We start from the raw sequence: 23,711 nt of genomic DNA on the forward strand, positions 1-23,711 counted from the left end.
TGTCTGATTATAATTATGTAGAATTATGTAGAATTAATGCATCACGCATGCATATTTTAAGTCAGTGTGATGCAGATCAAGTCAATTAATATTTTCCTATTGTGGGAGTGTCATATGGCAAACGTTTTGTTTGTGGATATTTAATTAAGTTGCTAAGTTGCTTTTTGGCTTAAGGCTCAGGTATACTTAGTTTTTCTGCTTTCCGGGTTGTCTCGCACAAGGTCGAGCGCTCAGCATTTCAAAGTATACTCTAATGCTTTGTGATATTCTTTTAGTACTGTCAACAAAAGGCACATGCACGATAATGCGCACAGATGGGGAATGTTCACGCTTTGAGAAAATTTGGGCAAATTGACGCAGACAGTCTGCACAGACTGTGCTGATGACGACATTTCATACATACTGTGCACTTTCTGATCAGCAACGCTGAACACCGAAGTATAATTTGGCCTTATCACATCTCCTTTTGAGTTCCACAGAAGAAAGGAAGCCATTCGGGTTCAGAACAACAGAAGGGTAAGAAAATGATGACAGAATGGTTGGGTGAACTAGCCCTTAAACGTTTGTAAAAATCTATTTTTAAACAAACTGATAAACAAAACAAAAAACCTGTGTGGCTTACTAACGGAAGTTGCATAAAGACAGCCAATCAGATTAAAACTGGTGATTTCAGTCAGTACTTTCCACCCTCTCTTTGCTCTCTGACCTCCACCAAATCCCCAAGCACAGAAAGGACACATCCCCTTTCAGCTCGAAATCCCATCAACATTTTGCTCATTTAATATTAATGTTGACTATTATTTAAATAAATCGCCTCTCTGAAGCCTGAATGTATTTTTCTGTCTTAGGAGCTATTTACACTGATTTTTGAGGCCATTTGAGCTGTTTTCCTATGTAAACGTGCAAAACAAGAATCTTTGATGTTTTTCAGTTTTTTCAGCGTCTCGCGCAGGAGCGCCACATTTTTTAGATGGTCAGGTAAAAAAGAACGTCAACTTTTAAAAGCGTGTCTCGAGACACCTGCGCTTTGTTATATGTGTTGCACTACATGCTGGGTAAGTTACTCAAACACAGTAATCCACTACAAATTACTAATTACTTTAAAATTGTAATCAGATTACTGATTACTTCATGAAAAAAGTAATCACATTACAAATAACTTTACTCCAAAGTTATTTTCTTAAACAATTTTCACAGAAAAGTTTTGTTTTCTGCTCAACGAGTTCATTATTGCTGTCCCTTCAGCTGTCACATAAACACTAACTAACAGACGTACATATGAACATCATTTATATTTTAAATGTGTTCTGTATAAATAATTATTTTTTAAATATGTGTAAACCAAATAATGTACTGATAATTACAATTAATGTAATTTGTAACTTGATTTAAAGTCAGTAAATGTAATCTGATTACAAGAATTTAAATTGTAATGCGTAACAACTTTTTTATTACAGTAACAATATTACTGTATATTACTATTACAATTATATTACAGTAACTAATTACTTTGTAATCAGATTACACCCAACTCTGGCAACGTCTAGCCTTTTTAGCGCAAGTATGCCTCCGGTCTAAACAGCCCCTTAGTTCAACCAGCCAGAGATTTCAACACAGCAGTCTGCCTCAACCCACCCAAAGAAGTTTTGCATAATTCATATATACTCTTGAGAATAGTTCATATTCAAAAGCACCGAGTGTTGGTATGTTAAACTCCTCTGAATTAAACATTCAGCTTGAAATGACACAGTTGTAGGTACTGAGATCTGCCCTAAATGTGCTAACAGTGTTCTGCTCAGCAACAGATTCCATCAGGCTCTACAAGGAACATAAGGACCTTCAGGCCAATTGTGGTGTCAGTTCACATTCATTCAAGATGAATAAAGACCATCACTGAGCATGAAAGAAGGAAAGGAAAGAGAAGTACAGTTTCTCCATGACAAAAATATCAACCATGCTGTTATACAGTACGATCCAAGTATCAGATTATACTTATACTATGTATACTCATTTGCACAACTGTGCATTCTGTAGTAAAATATCTCATTACTAAAAATGGTAATGGTGCAACCATATAAGCACCACCTAAACAGCAATAAAATCATGGTATTTTTTTATGCTTCTATTAGGCTTGTGTACTGTATGTGCACAAGAGCTTTATGTGAATGCAAAGTACATGTGTGTGCTTGGGCGTATGGATGTGTGTGTAGTGTGGCCTACTTTGGACTACTCTCTCGTAACTCAGTAAGTCAACCAGTAGGGGACATGACCCGCTTCCCAGAGCTGAGAAACCTCAGCTGGAGAGTGAATGCAAGCATGCAGTAATGAAGATATAACAGTGAGGAAAAAATGTTAGGTGATTTATCCGGGCACAATGAAGACGCTTAATTAAATAATGCAGGTGGGAGAGTATGTGTGGGAGAAAGAGAGAGACAGAGAGTTTGGGTTTTGTCTGCTTTTTCTGTTTTGGCAACAGTGCCAAACCACAGAATCTCCAGGAACATGGTGCAATGAGGGCAGTGACAAGTTCACAGAGCTCTGAATAATTTTAGCTAATTTGACTTGTATTATTTTTAGTCAGTTTTGATAGATTGCTATTGGGTAAATCACACAAAACCAGTCAAGAACATGTCCGGGACACATTTCACCATAAAATCAAAAGGAAAAAATATACACTACCGTTCAAAAGTTTAGGGTCACTTACTCATTCTTTATTTATTTTTTTCTTCACATTTTAGAATAATAGTAAAGTCATCACAACTATGGAATAATAGAAATGGAAATATGGGAATTATGTTGTGACTAAATCAACACCGTGTTATATTTTAACATCTTCAAAGTAGTCACCCTTTGCCCAGATTTTGCAGAAATGTACTTGTGGCAGCGGGGGCGTGGTCGAGCGCCCGTCCGGAGAGAGAGAGAAAGCGGTAAGGGCGCTTACACCTGAGCTAAATTATGTCTAACACCTGTCTCTAATTCCAGTGAGCTGGGGAGAGCGTCATAAAACAGCTACGCCACTCTCAGAAGGCAAAGAAAGAACGACACATCAGTCCAGTGTTCTAGTTATATTATACTAAGACTAAGGTAAAGGCCAAAATTATTTTCTTGACAATCTAGCACCCCCTCACTATTCTTATTAGCGTAATCCAAAGAAAAATATACATTATTTAAATTGACATATATTAATACATCATGGTATTATTTGTTGCATTGTCTTTAATTTATGCATTTACTTTTAATCTTTTAGCAGACAATTTTATCCAAAACAATCACAAGCAATTTATCATACAGGAGCCAACAAATATTAACAGTACCACAATACTAAGATTCAAAAGTCAACTACTACTGTACAAAAGCTATAATAGAAGTGTTACTGCATAAAAGTAAAGGAAAAGAGAGATACAGTAATAGATTTTTTTATGCTCATTTAAAAAATAAAATTAAACAAAAATCCCAGGAGATCAGCAGTTACAGAAATACTCAAACCAGCCCATCTGGCACCAACAATCATCCATGTGATTATCTAACCAGCCAATCATGTGGCAGCAGTGCAGTGCTTAAAATCATGCATATAAGGGTCAGGAGCTTCAGTTAATGTTCACATCAACCGTCAGAATGGGGAAAAAATGTGATCTCAGTGATTTGGACCGTGGCATGATTGTTGGTGCCAGACGGGCTGATTTGAGTATTTCTGTAACTGCTGATCTCCTGGGATTTTCACGCACAACAGTCTGTAGAATTTACTCTGAATGGTGCCAAAAACAAAAAACATCCAGTGAGCAGCAGTTCTGTGGACAGAAACACCTTGTTGATGAGAGAGGTCAACAGAGAATGGCCAGACTGGTTCGAACTGACAAAGTCTACGGTAACTCAGATAACCGCTCTGTACAATTGTGGTGAGAAGAATATAATCTCAGTGCGGGTTGGCACTGTTTTGGCGGCACCAGGGGGACCTACACAATATTAGGCAGGTGGTTTTAATGTTGTGGCTGATCAGTGTGTTTATATATATATATATATATATATATATATATATATATATATATATATATATGAGAATTTGAGGGGGAAATGTGTTTAATTGTCATTAATATAATCACAGAGCATCATAATGATCCTAAAATGGGCTTTAATTTCTTTATGCAAAATATATTAAAAAATATATAATTTTTTTTCTTATGATATTGGGGGAATCCTGAGATTCAGCTTGTTAATGATATAATAAGTGATATAATGGAAGCTCATGTGAGATATTTGTTAAAGCTTCCACATCATAAACTCCTGTCACCAGGTTCCTACCTTACACACACGGGCCACCCTGGCCACTTTGGTCTGGCTGGAATAAGCAGTCGGTTCTATGTTCCTCTCCGTGAAGAAGAAGTAGAGCTTGTCATCATCCCCTATAGAGCTGTTGATACTCTCTCTGAGAAACGCTGAGCCGACAAAATCTGCCTCTACGGGACAGAACATCAGCATTAGTGCTGCCCACACCACAATGGGCCAATTATGAGCCTTACAGATATTATTGTGTCTGTGAAAATGTTAAAAGTAAAGTGTTTATTGATTAAAAAATTGTGGCTTTTGGGATGTTCTGTTCCTTCTAATCATATTTATTTATTTTTATTGAGGAGAAATAATATCATATCATAATATCATAGAGATTTAGGGATGGGCTCTTTTGGCCACCTAGCAACCATCTAGAACACCCTGGAAGCCGCATTGCAACGCTCTAAAAACAACTCAAAACACCTTAGCAATTCCTTAATTAATGCTCTGGCAACCAAATACAACACATCAGGGCAAGCATCATTCACATTTTCTTCAGAAAATGTAAAAATCGAGTTTTGCCTGTTATTTTGAAAAAGATAGTTGTACTAACCCAGCAGCCATCTTGCTGGAGAATCGTCCGTCTTCAAGTTGGGGAAGGGAAAGTTGCGTCGAATATCAGGGGTACTATGAAACTCATACTGGGAAGCAGAGTACATCTCATTATCTGTAAAGACAAATTGTAAGTTGTAAGCAATGCAAGTTGTAAAATAACTATGTATTAATTTAAAGCCGAAGTGTGCCTTTTCTGTGCCATTAGCATCACCAAATGAAATAATGATTGCACTCCCCCATTTGCCGTTTGTTGGCCAGACATATAATCTCACCCCAAACTCACAGCATTGGTTGAGCTAATGTTGCTATGTCAGGCTAGTCAGGATGCTCAAACAAACTGAGCAATGTTTTAATAGCACCACAGTGCTACAGTATTTACACTTGGGTAAATCAACCAACCAATGGCTTTCTTATAATTGTCTCTGCATATTTAACCACGATAAGAGAAAGTATAAAAAAATACACACAAAAACAAATACACACCTACAATTACAATTTATTTTACATAAACTTCAGGATGCCTAGCTGGTCAGTTGACAAAAGAGATTGCATATCAATCTGTTAACCCTTGTGTTAGTTACCAATTATAAATCCAGTAAAGCCCTTTGTAGGATCATAGGGACATTTCTCTTTTCCCTCCTCATAATGCACAAAGGTGAAGCGTGCCACATCCTGACAAAGACAAAGAGATATTAAGCACCATGCTTTTATGATAATAAGCCATAATCACAACCATGAATAAACCCTCATGATCACAATTCTTTTGCAATATGATGGAGAGAGAATGAGAGAAGTTAATGCCTCACTATGTAAGCACAGCGTGGTCTGAAGGCATGAGTCCCACAGGTGTACAGGTGAGTGTCGTTATATCTGTCCAGGAACCGCACATGATTGTAACATTCCGTCTGTGGAAAAAAATAGAAATGATTTTGAAACAGAACTTAGAGACTATACTGTAATTTTATTACAAATTAAAATGCATGTGTGTATACAGACCAAGAAAGCAAAGCACTATCCTGACTTCATGTCATTTTCAACCACTGAAACACTGATCGCAACTCATTTAACATCCAAAATGTGATGGAAAATTTTTTCAGATCGAAACAGGATATTGAAATGTAGGGTGGGACTTGATTTTCTCCACTAGGAATTTATTAGATCATGAAAATTGGTCGTTACATACAAGAATTGAGCCAGGTGGTTGCCGGGAGGGGTCGAGAATAGTATAAGGGATTTGTGTTTAAAAAAATTCATTTAGATAAAAGACAAACCTTATTTATTTGGATCAAAATGCACAGATGATTCATGCACAATAAGTCCAAGAACATGTATGAAGTCAATAGGGTCAATAAACTAAATAGCTTCCATTTTGTTTCATGTTGACTTTAAATGCTATGTTGCTCACCACACTAAATAACCTGCTCTAATATCCCAGAGGTTTTAGTAGATATTCATTTACTGCTGGCATTTATTAAAGGAATAGTTCACCCAAAAATAACAGTTCTCTCATCATTTACTCACTCTTGCCATCCCAGATGTGTATGACTTTCTTTCTTCTGCAGAACACAAACACAAAGATTTGTGGAAGAACAGTTCAGCTCTGTAGATCTATACAATGCAAATGAAGTGGTATCAAAATTTTGAAGCTGCAAAGTCACATAAAGGTAGCATAAACGTAATCCATATGACTCAAATGGTTAAATCCATATCTTCAGAAGCGATATGATAGGTGTGGGTGAGAAACAGATCAATATTTAAGTTCTTTTTTACTATAAATCTCTTTCACATTCATTGTTTTTGGTGATTCTTTGTGCATATCGCCACCTACTGGGCAGGGAGGAGAATTTATAGTAAAAAATTCTTAAATATTGATCTGTTTCTAACCCACACCTATTACATCACTTCTGAAGACATAGATTTAACCATTCGTATGGATTACTTTCATGCTGCCTTTATGTGATTTTTGGAACTTACATTTTTTGCATTATGATGACCTACAGAGCTGAAATATTCTTCTAAAAATCTTTGTTTATATTCTGCAGAAGAAAATAAGTCATACACATCTGGGAAGGCATGGGGGTGAGTAAATGATGAGAGAATTTTCAACATTTGGGTGAACTGTTCTTTTAATGTTTCCAAAGCTTTAGGTGAGGATACAGCAAGAATGGCAATACCTGATTGTTCTTCCCTTTGCTCAGGCACTGTCTCTTCTGTTCAGCAGATGCTGCCCATTCCAGCTGTTATACAGATATAAACATATGGTAGAACAAATATTATCAGCCAAGCTGCAACAGAGGAATGTTACTTATTTAAATGTATTTTAGGCAAGTATAAAGGTAAAACTCACAGAGAGAGTGTTACTGGTGGCAGAGATATTAGATGTGTCCAGTGCATAAATGGCTTCCCTGGCCCCTACATACAGTAACCCTGGACCATCTTCCAACAACAGTGTGCTGGAGTTCACTGCTGCCCCCTGGAAACGATTACAGCCCAATAGGCCTGCAAACAAACAGAGAGAGAGAGAGAGAGAGAGAGAGAGACCCAGTTAGAAAAACAGGGACAAATATGGGTTAATCTTGTCAACAACATAAGTGGAGTTCCATTCTTTTGTCTGATATAGAAAATCTTTTAACTGAGTTGAATGAATAAAGAGATGAATCATAACCTGTGCAAATTAAATGACTAATTGTTTGATTCAGTGTGTATATGTACATAAAAATTTAAAATAAAAAAAAACATGACCATGAAAATACAATTAATGGCCAGAGTTTGAAGACTGAAATAAGAAAAGAAGCATGTGAGTGAATAATTAAAGATGAAGTGTGTACTTTCTGCGCTACTATAATCACGAAATGCAATTGTAAAAATAATTATTGTTTTCAAACAGGTTTTCTGAATACTCCCTCTATCTGCTAATGGTTGGGTAAACAGACAGTCCCACCCAAAACTCACACCATTGGTAGAGCCAATGTTGCTTAGTCTGGCTGGTCGGGATGCTTAAAGAAACAACGTTTTGAATGCACCACAGAGCCACAGTGTTTATACATTTTGGGGAAATCAACCAACAAATGGCTTGCTTATATTTGTCTCTGCATATTAAGCTTTGATAAAAAAAAAAAGAAAACATTTTGCATTCAAAAAATTACTCACTACAGCTTTAATACCAAAAGTATACAGAGCCATAGTGGTCTTATAGTAATACTGTTTTTTATAAAAACAAGCTTTCCATGTTTGAATACTTTCTATTAATACTAGCAGTGATAGAATGACTTTACCATCCTCTCTGAAATATTCATACAGCATTGAATTATGTGGGTGTTCTGCTTCCTTAAATGAAGGACAAGCAGTAAATGCAGACTAAAACAGATTCAAATAGTTGCAGTTTTGTATTACCCATCAACAACACACTACATACATGCTGAGATGTCCTCCCCCATACTGAGAGATGGGTGGTCTGTACTGATGAGACTTGGCAGTATTAGGCCACATATCAACCATGGTACCCCTCAAACGCCCTTCTCCTACCAGGCAAAATGTGATGTGTATGTGAATGAGGGAGAGACCAAGTTGGTCTCGGCAGAGCGCGTGAGAATTCGGCACTTGTTAATGCAGAAATAATGCAAAGTTATGTGCCTCAAATCAGATTTTTTTTTAAATGGAACCTATTATGACCATACGTCCTCTTTTCATGGAAGTTTCCTCTTTTTTCAAACCTTAAAAAGTTACCAGTCTGGATTTCTAGATTCCCTAAATGTTTTCATATTGAACTACTCAACAAAAAACTTAATTAAATCTAGCGCATCATATACGTGAATTCTCTCTCTCTCTCTGCACGCTGTATGTCTGTCTCTCTCTCTCTTTCACACACACACATACAGGGCGCATGCAGAGAGTGCTAGAGCCCAGCAACTTTACCATGTAAATGTGTGTGATTGTGTACTTATCTATTCAGGGACTGCCGTCGAAACCGAATGTCCACACGCAGCCTTTAGTGAGAAAGGGATTTACGTTAAGTAAACACAGACTGTTCACTCGTTTTTGACTGTTGTTAGTGATATTTCAGTGCTTGGTAATGGGAATAAGCTGTGAAGCAGAAGTCTGTAGCATCCGCATTGGAAGAACACGCTAAGCATAATGGGTAATTTTACTGCCTGTGGAAAAGGTGGATACTCTGTCTAAATACTGCATCAGCAACCATACACACCAAATCCAGCATCCAACCTCTTAAGGATTTGGCATCACTCTGGTATTGAGACTTCAAGGCAAGCATCACGATTACGATTAAGCTGCTTTTCCACTATTGGGCCAAACTGTTCCAGTAACATTTGCACTCGTGGCACGCCACGATTACAAACCATTCTCGGCCTGGATTTCTTGGCACAATTAGCTAACAGTGCATAACTGTGCTTAACCGTGCTCAGTTGTGCTGGTGGAATGGCTTCTGTACATTGTGAGTCACGATTGTCAATTTGCCAACGCCAAGGTACTGTAACTAATTTGTTTCTAGGAAACTGTAACTGTAATTGTTTGCTACGGTAAGGTTACTAAAAGTTTATTAAAAATAGTGTATGTTTGGTGTATCTTCATGATTTTATGATGATGGTTTTACTAGTATAAGACTAATCCTACTAATAGGATTTTTTTTCCACACGCCTTTTTCGTCAGGGAGGTAGATAAAGCTAGCAAGCTCATTTACCCTAATATCATATATCTTGTATACTTGTATAATATTTTATCGATAAACATCCTTTTTAGCTAGGCTGTAGCTGTGATTAGTTAGATTACAGTAACTAATTATTTTGTATCTGGATTACACCCAACACTGCTTACTAACCACCTATCAAAACCCTGGCAGCCACCTAGCAATGATCCATCAACCAACCAGCATACTTAGCAACCATACAGTAATGCCCTAGCAACTACTGGAACACCCTAACAACAGCTTAGCAGTGATTTTTGCATAGGGAAGCACCATTCATATTTTCTTAGAAAATGTAAAAATCTACACAGGCTACATATAATATACAGAAGTTGGAATTACAGTGGTTACTTAATGTAACAGTAAAACATGGAATGACAACTAGAAAAATCTGGATGCAACAATCATTACAAAAAGTACTGTAGCAGTACACCAACAGTGATGGCATCGGTCAGTAATACCATGGTACTGCGATACATACCATACTTGATATCATATTCCATTGGAGTGCATTTACATGGCACTTCAAAGAATGGTACCATGCCCAAGATACCACAGTAATATAATGGTACTTTCTGGTACTTTTTGGGAGGTGGATATGACAATGACTTAGAAGAGTTTGAAACAGATTTAGCCTATAGAGACTAAATGCCACGTCATGTCAAATAACTAGGTTGACTGTACACTAATAGCTGTCAACTGAACAAAACAAGCAGCACTGGTCTAGTGTGTGAGCTAGTGTGAGTGGCAGTATATCCCTAGTGTCTAAACCACTGATATATAATATAGAACTGGATTGCTGATGACGTCATAACAGTGAAGCCACTGCGCCGCCATATTGCTTTACCCAAACGTTCCAATGTGCCTATTGATTTAACAGAAAATCAGCTAATTTCAGCGAATAAAAGCGGCCATTTAATCTGATTTTTATTTGTAAAATCTGCCTGTACATCCCTACAACGCAGACAACCTACACATGTAATTGTTATTTATTTCTTTAAAGTCAGTAATTGTTTTCTTGAAAACCCGAGCAGGTTATGTATATCTATATCAAACAGTATACTATACCTCTAACGAACTTCAGTGACGAACAGATCAGCTGGATGTAAAAAAGTTAAATGAAACTGAGGTAAGATAAAAGCAGACATTTTCAGAGATATTTATTTACAACATTGAAGTGTTCATTCAGAGTTACTTGTTTAACATACGGTACATGTTTTCATTAAAAAGTAAATTTTTCTTGCGGTCACTTGCCTGAGAGTGCGCATTCTCCCTCTCCCTCTCCCTCTCTCTATCACGCACACAGAGAATGAGGGAGACTAGCAAAGCAAAGAGTATTATAGTGATATGGTAAGTTTAAATGGCAAATGTACACAGAATGTACAGTATGTGTGCTATCTGGGTCTTGTCATAGCAGGGCGGGGTCGTCTCCACGTATTGCGTTCACTATCAAAATCCTTGTCTCAACTTTTTTGATTTTGAAGTGCTTAATACGGTAAGCTAAGAATCTGAAAATAGCAATATACAGTATGATGTACACTTATGCTGAAAATAAATGTTCAAAAATGTTTTTACTGATATAAAAAAGGTCACATATACAGTATATGCAACATTTATTTTAAAATATGACAAAAATTGTCATTACCATATTTGCAACATATTTTTTTGAAACACTTGAGGAATTAAAATTTGTATATCGGATTTCAATATCAGAAAATGTTATAATTGCAACAGGCCTAATGAATCCTCATTTGTGTTTTTAGTTTACAGATTTATTGCACGTCTATTTTAAATGTATTGTTTTTCGTGCTAATTGCATATTCAGTTATTGTGCACTAAAATATTTACATGTAATTGCATTTACAATGTAATTAACACAATTCAAGAGGTATATAATGATGATTTGTGAGTTTTCACTGCAAAAATAAAATAAAATAAAAATGCTGCAAATTTCATCGCAAAATTTGAGAAAGGTCACAGCAAATTGTCATTTTGGGCCGCAAAATCCTGGTGGGACTGAATAACAATAAAACAACTTGCATTTGAACCTAAAGATTCAAACTGAGGCTGCTGACAAGTAAAATATTAATGGCGCAGAGTGTAAAGCCTAATTTTTTCCACTTAAGCCTCACCCATTCCAGCAAAAAAGCTGTGTGTCCGGATCAAGAGGGAGATGCAAAGAACGGTGACGCATTGAGAGGGAGACGCAAATTAATATGACGGATCGAGAGGGAGACGCAAAGAACCGTGACGGATCAAGAGGGAGACACAAAGAACAGTGACGCATCGAGAGGGAAACGCAAATTACTATGACGGATCGAGAGGGAGATGCAAAGAACGGTGATGGATCAAGAGGGAGACACAAATAACTGTGATGGATCAAGAGGGAGACCCAAAGAACGGTGACGCATCGAGAGGGAGATGCAAATAACTGTGACGGATCAAGAGGGAGACACAAAGAACAGTGACGCATCGAGAGGGAAACGTAAATTACTATGACGGATCAAGAGGGAGACACAAATAACTGTGATGGATCAAGAGGGAGACGCAAAGAACGGTGACAAATCGAGAGGGAGGTGCAAATAACTGACGCATTGAGAGGGAGACGCAAATTAATATGACGGATCGAGAGGGAGACGCAAATAACTGTGACGGATCAAGAGGGAGACGCAAAGAACAGTGACGCATCGAGAGGGAGACAGAAATTATTATGACGGATTGAGAGGGAGATGCAAAGAACGGTGATGGATCAAGAGGGAGACACAAAGAACAGTGGTGCATCGAGAGGGAAACGCAAATTACTATGACGGATCGAGAGGGAGATGCAAAGAACGGTGACGGATCAAGAGGGAGACACAAATAACTGTGATGGATCAAGAGGGAGACGCAAAGAACGGTGACGCATCGAGAGGGAGATGCAAATAACTTTGACGGATCAAGAGGGAGACACAAAGAACTGTGACGGATCGAGAGGGAGATGCAAAGAACGGTGACGGATCAAGAGGGAGACACAAATAACTGTGATGGATCAAGAGGGAGATGCAAAGAACGGTGACGCATCGAGAGGGAAACGTAAATGACTATGACGGATCGAGAGGGAGATGCAAAGAACGGTGACGGATCAAGAGGGAGACACAAATAACTGTGATGATCAAGAGGGAGACGCAAAGAACGGTGACGCATCGAGAGGGAGATGCAAATAACTGTGACGGATCAAGAGGGAGACTCAAAGAACTGTGACAGATCGAGAGGGAGATGCAAATAACTGACGGATCGAGAGGGAGACGCAAAGAACGGTGACGGATCAAGAGGGAGACGCAAAGAACGGTGACGCATCAAGAGGGAGATGCAAATAACTGTGACAGATCGAGAGGGAGATGCAAAGAACGGTGACAAATTGAGAGGGAGTTGCAAATAACTGATGGATCGAGAGGGAGACGCAAAGAAAGCTGACGCATCGAGAGAGAGATGCAACTAACTGTGACGCCTCGAGAGCGAGATGCAAAGAATGGTGATGGATCGAGAGGGTGACGCTAAGAACGTTGACAAATCGAGAGGGAGACGCAAGAACGGTGACAGATTAAGAGGGAGACGCAAAGAATGGTAATGCATCGATAGGGAGATGCAAAGAACAGTGATGGATCCAGAGGAAGACACAAATAACTGTGACGGATCGAGAGGGAGATGCAAAGAATGCTGACGGATCAAGAGGAAGACGCGAAGAACAGTGACGCATAGAGAGGGAGACACAAAGAAAGGTGACGCATTGAGAGAGAGATGCAACTAACTGTGATGCATCGAGAGGGAGATGCAGAGAACAGTGACGGATCGAGAGGGTGATGCTAAGAACGGCGATGAATCAAGAGGGAGACACAAAGAAAGGTGACGCATCGAGAGGGAGATGCAAAGAACGGTGACGGATCGAGAGGGAGACAGAAAGAACAGTGACAGATCGAGAGGGAGACGCAAAGAAAGGTGATGCATTGAGAGGGAGATGCAAAGAACGCTGATAAATCGAGAGGGAGACGCAAAGAATGGTGACGGATCGATAGGAAGACGCATAGAAAGGTGACGCATCGAGAGAGAGATGCAAAGAATGCTGACAGATTGAGAGGGAGGTGCAAAGAACGGTGACAGATCGAGAGTGAGACGCAAAGAAAAGTGACGCATCGAGAGAGAGACACAAAGAAAGGTGACGCATCGAGAGAGAGATGCAACTAACTGTGACGCATCGAGAGGGAGATGCAAAGACCAGTGAAGCATCGAGAGGGAGACGCAAAGTACGGAGACAGATCGAGAGGGAGACGCAAAGAAAGGTGACGCATCGAGAGAAAGATGCAAAGAACGGTGACGGATCGAGAGGGAGGCGCAAAGAAAGGTGACGCATCGAGAGGGAGATGCAGAGAACGGAGACGGATCGAGAGGGAGACGCTGAGAAAGGTGACGGATCATGAGGGAGATGCAAAGTATGGTGACACATAGTGAGGGAGATGCAAAGAACGGTAACACATCGAGAGAGACGCAAAAAAAGACTTTTCCCTACTGCTTTTTTAGCTAGAAAGCTACCCTGCTAAAAAGACCAGCTAAAACCAGCCTAAGATGGTTGGCTGGTTTTAGCTGGTTGCCCAGCATGGTTAGGCTGGCTTTAGAAGAGATTTGAACACTTTTTTGTAGCTGGTCTTCCAGCCTGACCAGCTAAAAAGTGTTCAAAACCCATCTAACACCAGCCAACTGATCAGCCTGGGCGACCGGTTTAGGCTGGTTTTAACTAGTCTTTTCAGCAAAGTGCTGTAATCAGGACTTTTACTTTAAAATGAGCTATTTTCAATTTAGAGCATTTGATGTAACGCTATTCTTAGATTAAATGAGAGATGAGCCAAACCTTGAACCGTAGTGAGATTTTCTCCACCATCTCTTAACGATCTTCACCTGTTCATGTTTGAGCAGTAAGCCAGAGTTGCACTGGAGTGATGTCAACTCCCCACTTTGATTGATTGGCTAGATTAGAACTGTTAATGTAGAACTAGTGGACCAATGGGGACGCAAAACCCTGTCCTGTTTTGCATGAAACTCTACCTGGAAAATTTGGAAGCACAAGTAAAGAACTTGGAAACGTGAGCAAAGAAAAACACAGTGTAAGTGTGCAAAAAATGTAAATAAGAGCAAAAAATGATGTAACCAAGGATAATATCTTTAAATGTGTTTTTAATTTTTTTATTCACGTTTATTATTTTTTGATCTGCGATCGCAATACATTATGCGGTAAATTGAAGGCATACATTTTAGGCGACTAACCCTCCAAGGGAAAGGATGGGTTGTCACCCTAAAACAAGCAGATATTACAGCTTTTCCTACTTACATTACAACCTGTGGAGAGTTCTGCCACGTCCCTTGATGATTGTTGTGCTACACTGATAAGCTGCACACCGGGACAGGTGAATGCTCTGACATTGCGATCGCTTATATCGTCTCCCTCGTAACAAATATAATCCATAACAAGCAAATTAAACATTAATCATTATTGTCACAAGAGGGTGAAATGCAGGGGGCCTGGGTAGCACAGCGAGTACTGACGCTGACTACCACTGGGAGTCGGGAGATCGAATCATCGTCAATACCATGAGGATCTCAACTGTCAATCGAAGAAAAGGTCGGCACAGACCTAAGGGTTGCTGTGTGCCTGGGAGGGCCAGAGGTTAATCTAAATATTACTCATAACAGGAAAGAAAATATTACGTTATGCAAACACAATTCAAGACCTCAGGCTAAGTGACGACATCCTGTGTTTGTAGTTAATCGTTGTGTCTCATTGGGTAGATCGGAAATAAAAGATAGTGACTGTGATATAACACACACACACAACACAATGAGTGCAATGATGACGTTAAACTGAGAGGTCACACAAAAGCCTTTGAGCCCAAGGCACACATAATGTGTCCTTGGATCATGTATACACACAGCAACACACACACAGCCATCCCACCGATTGTTGTTCAAGTCAACATGCAATAAAAGATTACTTCCTTATTGTATGTTCCTGGTCTTATTGTGCACAATCCATTTGTGCACTTTTTAGATTGAAGAATGTTTGTTTTTGCAACCTTTAATAAAAATGTAATAACTTGTTTGCCTCCAAAATGACTCCTTTTTGGTCGATGTCATCGAGGCCTCTTATTTTTCAACCCCTTTCCCTCCAACCACCTGGTTCTATTCTGGTAGGTAACGCCCACTGTTTACGATCCAATCAATTACATATGGATAGAATCCCACTGTACATCATTTTCCATTGAATACTGAATCATGTTTACCTCAGATATATCATTATGTCAGATTATGAAGATAAAATTGATTGCAAACAGCATTTCTCATTTATTTGCATAAATAATCATAGGACTTAAGGGAAGGCGGAACGTCAACCAAGCAGACATTTGGGCTGTTTATGTGAAGAGCAGTCATTTCTTACAGGACTAAGTGTACCAACTGCCTTACAGTACCCATAAATAAAAACAGACTCACATTGGACTAACAAATCCATGAGCAGAGTCAACACAGCGCCCAAGGCCTCCTGTTGTGTGACAGAGTGTGTGTACGATTTGTTTACTTTCTCTAGAATTAAGGCTGGAAGTTTCAACCACACAACCAACCGTGACCTTCGTGCAAACGAAGTATTATGCAAATTGTGTGTTAAGGATGTGTATGTATCTGTATTCACTTGCAATAAGAGTCCATTCTTCTGATATGAGAGTATAAATATGTGACTATGAAAATGTGTTTAGGAGTGTGTGCGTGTGACTTTACTGTTGACTCACTCCAACCCTGGTCCAAACAAAATCGGGCATGCAGACTGGGTGGTCATGTGTCCAATCAGAGTCGTGTTTGCTAGGGGGCACAAGCTTACTAAATAAATACTGACACTGGGAGAGAACAGTGAGCTGTAGACGTGATCAACATTACACAACCACAGTCAAACTCGGCAGGATTATAATACATATTTTTATTCCATTCACTACCAATCTCTCCACATTATACTACATTAATAATGCATCAAATGTATATCATCAACCAACACTATTAGAGGCACTATTATACACTTTACATTATTATACATTCTATTGTAATATATTGTTCCATTTCAAATCAACCAAATTTTTATTGGAGAAAGATAAACATAGATGATGATGAAAGACAAAATATGAAATGCCATGGATCAATATTTACTGAATTATCCATTATTTTGTAGAAGGGGATCAAAATGGGAATTTTCAGCTATGATTTTGGAGCAAAACTACAGGCCAAAGAAATAACCTTAGAAAAGTGTTGCCGTCATTATTTTATTTTAACACAGAAATGGGTAGATATATTACTTAAATAAGTTGACTTCAGTACCTCTTGTTGCATATATGCAAACGGTATGAGTCGAAAAATGGGAAAAAAACACTTTTTTGTGTTGTTTTTCCAAAGTTGGAGCACCTATTACTCCAGAAGCATATTAAAGATATCTTAATATCCTTTTACAAAAACTTTCCTTTTACTATCTTCATTGAAAAGCCCTATATGGTTAAATCCCACAGATTTGGGGCTGCCAATGTGGCTCAGTCCATAAATTGTTACATTTTAACCATTTACAATGGTTGAAAACCAAATCTGGATCTCATTTGTGGGCAAGATTTTGTACAATAAAACAGGTCTAAAGTACAAATAATTTTATAACTAGAAATGTTCCTTTATTTATTCACATAAAAACAATAATGTCAAAATGTTAATTTTTTAGAGTCCTAAAAAATATACTGTACTATTATGAAAAAAGACTCATGTGGCTTTTCAGTTAGTGCAATACCTATATCTAGTCTTTGGATTTCAAATATGTATATCTGCAAAGCTCTGGAATGCATCATTAGGGGGTTCAAACACCAAAGGTGCTGAAATTATACTGTATTTTGGGGCCAAGCACCGAAGGTATAATTGTTAGTCTTCTTATCCTTCTTCTTCTTCTTCCACTATTGAAGTCAATGGAAGCCAATAGAACCGTACATAGACAAGTTATGAAATTTGGGACAGTGATAGAGGACACTCTGAACTACAGGTGCATCTCAATAAATTAGAATGTCGTGGAAAAGTTCATTTATTTCAGTAATTCAACTCAAATTGTGAAACTTGTGTATTAAATAAATTCAATGCACACAGACTGAAGTAGTTTAAGTCTTTGGTTCTTTTAATTGTGATGATTTTGGCTCACATTTAACAAAAACCCACCAATACACTATCTCAAAAAATTAGAATACATAATAAGACCAATAAAAAAAACATTTTTAGTGAATTGTTGGCCTTCTGTATATGTACTCAATACTTGGTAGGGGCTCCTTTTGCTTTAATTACTGCCTCAATTCGGCGCGGCATGGAGGTGATCAGTTTGTGGCACTGCTGAGGTGGTATGGAAGCCCAGGTTTCTTTGACAGTGGCCTTCAGCTCATCTGCATTTTTTGGTCTCTTGTTTCTCATTTTCCTCTTGACAATACCCCATAGATTCTCTATGGGGTTCAGGTCTGGTGAGTTTGCTGGCCAGTCAAGCACACCAACACCATGGTCATTTAACCAACTTTTGGTGCTTTTGGCAGTGTGGGCAGGTGCCAAATCCTGCTGGAAAATGAAATCAGCATCTTTAAAAAGCTGGTCAGCAGAAGGAAGCATGAAGTGCTCCAAAATTTCTTGGTAAACGGGTGCAGTGACTTTGGTTTTCAAAAAACACACTGGACCAACACCAGCAGATGACATTGCACCCCAAATCATCACAGACTGTGGAAACTGAACACTGGACTTCAAGCAACTTGGGCTATGAGCTTCTCCACCCTTCCTCCAGACTCTAGGACCTTGGTTTCCAAATGAAATACAAAACTTGCTCTCATCTGAAAAGAGGACTTTGGACCACTGGTAACAGTCCAGTTCTTCTTCTCCTTAGCCCAGGTAAGACGCCTCTGACGTTGTCTGTGGTTCAGGAGTGGCTTAACAAGAGGAATACGACAACTGTAGCAAAATTCCTTGACACGTCTGTGTGTGGTGGCTCTTGATGCCTTGACCCCAGCCTCAGTCCATTCCTTGTGAAGTTCACCCAAATTCTTGAATCGATTTTGCTTGACAATCATCATTAGGCTGCGGTTCTCTCGGTTGGTTGTGCATCTTTTTCTTCCACACTTTTTCCTTCCACTCAACTTTCTGTTAACATGCTTGGATACAGCACTCTGTGAACAGCCAGCTTCTTTGGCAATGAATGTTTGTGGCTTACCCTCCTTGTGAAGGGTGTCAGTGATTGTCTTCTGGACAACTGTCAGATCAGCAGTCTTCCCCATGATTGTGTAGCCTAGTGAACCAAACTGAGAGACCATTTTGAAGGCTCAGGAAACCTTTGCAGGTGTTTTGAGTTGATTAGCTGATTGGCATGTCACCATATTCTAATTTTTTGAGATAGTGAATTGGTGGGTTTTTGTTAAATGTGAGCCAAAATCATCACAATTAAAAGAACCAAAGACTTAAACTACTTCAGTCTGTGTGCACTGAATTTATTTAATACACGAGTTTCACAATTTGAGTTGAATTACTGAAATAAATGAACTTTTCCACGACATTCTAATTTATTGAGATGCACCTGTATAACTGAACCAAATTTAGGATATCTAACTCATACCCTCTAGCACCACCAACAGTTCAAATTTGCACTTATGTTTATGCTCATAAACTTTGAACCGTAAGGCCGAGAATAAAAATACTTTTTCTTCTGATTCATTTGCTCATGCCGAGTTGAACACATACCATGGTTTCAATTTCCACCTGACAAGATTTTCAGCCATTTTTAACTTTTTCTAACTCCTCCTAGGCTGTATGTCCGATTTGCACAAAATTTTGCACATATCACTTAGATACATTCGTGACAAAAAGTTAAAAAAAAAATAAATAGTTAGGAATTCATGATGTTAGACCAAACGTTTTTGTAAAATGCATCAACGAATTAGATGGCAAGCACACCAAAATGGATGTGAGCCTGTACCTTCGCAACGCTTTATTGTATTGACATGAAACTTGGTGAAAGTCATCACAAGCTTGACCTGAGGGTACCTGCACAGTTTTGGCACAGTGCCACCTAGTGGTCAGAAAATATGAAACATTTTTTTTTTGCTTATAGCTTTTAAATAGTTTGGCCTAAAACATGAAACTGTTCTCTTTAGATTCGTTGGGGCATACCAATTCGATTAATACCCACTTTCATATGTCGGCCATATTGGACATCACTCATTTTTAATTTTGTCTTAAATTGCTGTATATTACAAAGGCATTGGTGTATCATTACAAAATTTGTTATGTGTCATTGGGGGCATGTATTGGAGGTACTCAAAAAGTTTGGGGACAGCGCCACCTAGTGTTCTAAACATACAAAGAAATGCTTATAACTTTTTATTAATTTGGCCTATTGTCATGAGACTTTTGTTGTTAGCTTCCTTGGCTCATGCTGAGTACGTTGATACTAAATTTGATCCTAAAAATGTCTGGCCATACTTCCTGTCCGCAATTTTGAATTTCATTGATAACCTACTTTTTTGAACTCCTAGACTGTAAGTCCGATTTGCACAACTTTTTGCGTGTATCATCTAGAGACATACACTGACGGCAAAAAGTTTGGAATAATGTACAGATTTTGCTCTTATGGAAAGAAATTGGTACTTTTTCACTAAAGTGGCATTCAACTGATTACAATGTATAGTCAGGACATTAATAACATGAAAAATTACTATTACAATTTTTTTTAAATGTTCAGAACTTCTTAAACTGCTTCAAAGAGTTCTCATCAAAAAATCCTCCACTTGCAGCAATGACAGCTTTGCAGATCCTTGGCATTCTAGCTGTCAGTTTGTCCAGATACTCAGGTGACATTTCACCCCACGCTTCCTGTAGCACTTGCCATAGATGTGGCTGTCTAGTCGGGCACTTCTCACACACCTTACAGTCTAGCTGATCCCACAAAATCTCAATGAGTTTAAGATCCATAACACTCTTTTCCAATTATCTGTTGTCCAATGTCTGTGTTTCTTTGACCACTCTAACCTTTTTTTTTGTTTTTCTGTTTCAAAAGTGGCTTTTTCTTTGCAATTCTTCCCATAAGGCCTGCACCCCTGAGTCTTCTCTTTACTGTTGTACATGAAACTGGTGTTGAGCAGGTAGAATTCAATGAAACTGTCAGCTGAGAACATGTGAGGCGTCAATTTCTCAAACTAGAGACTCTGATGTACTTATCCTCGTTTAGTTGTACATCTGGCCTTACACATCTCTTTCTGTCCTTGTTAGAGCCAGTTGTCCTTTGTCTTTGAAGACTGTAGTGTACACCTTTGTATGAAATCTTCAGTTTTTTGGCAATTTCAAGCATTGTATAACCTTCATTCCTCAAAACAATGATTGACAGATGAGTTTCTAGAGAAAGCTGTTTCTTTTTTGACATTTTTGACCTAATATTGACCTTAAGACATTCCAGCTTATTGCATACTGTGGCAACTCAAAAACAAACACAAAGACAATGTTAAGCTTCATTTAACGAACCAATGAACCATTTGGATTTAGCTTTCAGCGGTGTTTGATATAATGGCAAGTAATTTTCTAGTACCAAATTAGCAATTTAGCATGATTACTCAAGGATAAGGTGCTGGAGTGATGACTACTGGAAATGGGGACTGTCTAGATTTGATCAAAAATGACTTTTTTCAAATAGTGATGGTGCTGATTTTTACATCAGTAATGTCCTGACAATACTTTGTGATCAGTTAAATGCCACTGGTGAATTTAAGTACCAATTTCCTTCCGAAACAGCAAAATCTGTACATTATTCCAAACTTTTGGCCGCCAGTGTACATAAAAAGTTATAAAAAGTTATAAAAAGCTTTTTGATAGACCAAACCTTTCTCGTGTAACGCCTCAACGAATTTAATGGCAAGATGCCAATAAGGATCTCTTGAACGCTTTGGTGTATTGACATTAATCTTTATATATGGCATTGTGACCAAGCCCTTACAATACCATATCAATTTGGTGACAGCGCCACCTATTGGTAAAAAGATATAAGCATTTATAATGTAATATAATGTAATAAAACCAATGTCTTTTTCCACCACTCTGCTTAATATCATCACTGGATTTCTATATTCTATATTCAATCTAAATGTTTGCCATTGGTGTGCTTGTACTCGTAATTGCTGCTTGCAGCTATATTTGTACTCCTGATTCTTTTTCTGCCCTAAAAGTGTCTGGGTGTCAGAGACACCTTTGTCTTGCCCAAAGAGCATAATGATCATTGATGGTCAATGATCAGTGCTCCAGTTACTCAGAATCCCCTATGTGAACCACCATCCATACTGTAGTTCAATATTGTACAATTCAAAAAATGGAAAAGAATAAATATTGTTTTGAATATTGTATCTCAGCAGGGAAATGTGCCATTTGTGCCAACCAGTTTTTAAAATGGCCTCAAGGTCGAGTAAGCATGTGTGGGAAAATCTAAAAACAAGTAGCTTCCTACCAAAACAATGATATCAAAAGAATCAATCTCGAACACACTAGATCATTTTCACAGTTTGTAAGATATAATATGTAACAGAATGCAATTTAAGCAACCCTTAAATATGGATTTATTATTGATGTTGTTTTAGTCCTAAAAGAAGGAAGTAGATGCCATGCTCAAATCCTGTCACCAAGACAACAACCACCCCCACGTCGATAAACCCCCAACCATTAGAAGATTGGTTTCTTTGGTTAAGGATTAAGAACCCTACCCTTTACAAGTCCAAGAGGAGAGCTAGCACTCTAAAAGAGTGTCTAAAACAAACAACACAGAATTTAGAAATGTTAGATGTGCATTTTAAGTGCCTTCTCAGTGTTTTCAACAAATGTAACCTAGCTGTCCAAACAGCAAATATAGATCTAGCTATTTTCTGCAGCTTTTGTTTACCTGGCCTCAGAAGCATTCTGACTTTGTACACAATGCACATTACAAACCTCTCAATCTGTGAGGTTGTCTATCTGATGTTCAGTATTTTGACCAATAACCTTTCATGACCTTTTCAACTTGTTTGTGATAGGTGGTTTTAAAAATTTTAAAGGATTTTTAAAAAATGTTATAGAGATTAAAATGTTATAGAGCACCCAAAGAGGACAATTTCTAACCAATTAAATATTTTATTGAGGATAACCTTGCCTGAAAAAAAAGAACAAGCTGAGCAGCAAACCACTTTAGGCTGGTTTAAGATTATTTTTTTTGGCAGGGAACCAGGAAATATATATTCAGTACAGAAATTTCTATGATTTTCTGATATGTAGTACAAAGCTATCTCACTACATGAGCAGAGAACTGTTACCTCAAGCTTATTCATCACATAAATAAGATTATGTGAAAGCACATTAGAGATTTGTAACCCAACAACAGCAATAAAATTATGCCATTTTTGGCATTCCATCTTGCATCACAATTAGACATTAACTAGAAAGACACATAACAACATCAGAGAGAAAAAGCTTCTCTCAAAAGATCCCAGACGCACTTTTCCCCTTTTGCTGCCCCAGACGAATTACACATGTATACATATTTAATTACAGCATTACTTCAAGTCTGCTGCTAAGCACACAAATATCAGACAACCATGAACCTTTTGACCTGAAGGTACAAGAGCACTCCATTTACTCACTCACAAAGAAAATCATGACAAATTAGCACCTTTTGTTACACCCTCCATTAAAATAACTAGAGATCTTTTGGGTATAACATTTTATCCAAATAGCCAGATTGTGAGGCAAAATGTGATGTTTAAAGAGATTTAACAGAGCATTAATGCTCCTGCATGCACATCTGTATGCTCTCTCTTTTTCTCTCTTTCCTTCTATATGCTCTATCTCTCTCTCTTTTCCCAGGAGAGTCCAAATATAGGTCAAGGACTTAACCAGGGCATGGAGAAAAATAAAAGGATGGAGAAGAAATTACATGAAAGAGATCTACTGCACAAATGCATCATATGTGCTATCTATGCAGCATCAACATCTCAAAGCTGAAGTGTGTCATTTTACTGTTAAAGTACATTCTCCTATAGTTTAATGTGAATAGAGA

At 38.2% G+C, this 23,711-nt stretch overlaps 1 protein-coding gene across 1 annotated transcript in view; it reads right to left on the bottom strand.

The window, feature by feature from the left end:
* sema4gb (sema domain, immunoglobulin domain (Ig), transmembrane domain (TM) and short cytoplasmic domain, (semaphorin) 4Gb) overlaps positions 1-23,711 on the bottom strand; it is a 44,496-nt gene that overhangs the window by 10,654 nt on the left and 10,131 nt on the right. Inside the window, exons 3-8 of the mRNA XM_051667037.1 lie at positions 7,229-7,380; positions 7,056-7,118; positions 5,688-5,786; positions 5,463-5,553; positions 4,880-4,993; positions 4,300-4,454 (exon numbers count right to left, since the gene is read on the bottom strand). Coding sequence (XP_051522997.1) covers positions 4,300-4,454; positions 4,880-4,993; positions 5,463-5,553; positions 5,688-5,786; positions 7,056-7,118; positions 7,229-7,380 — 674 coding nt within the window. The remainder of the gene's footprint in view (positions 1-4,299; positions 4,455-4,879; positions 4,994-5,462; positions 5,554-5,687; positions 5,787-7,055; positions 7,119-7,228; positions 7,381-23,711) is intronic.

The sequence above is a fragment of the Myxocyprinus asiaticus genome, chromosome 32 (assembly GCF_019703515.2).
Source record: "Myxocyprinus asiaticus isolate MX2 ecotype Aquarium Trade chromosome 32, UBuf_Myxa_2, whole genome shotgun sequence".
Classification (NCBI taxonomy): Eukaryota; Metazoa; Chordata; class Actinopteri; order Cypriniformes; family Catostomidae; genus Myxocyprinus; species Myxocyprinus asiaticus.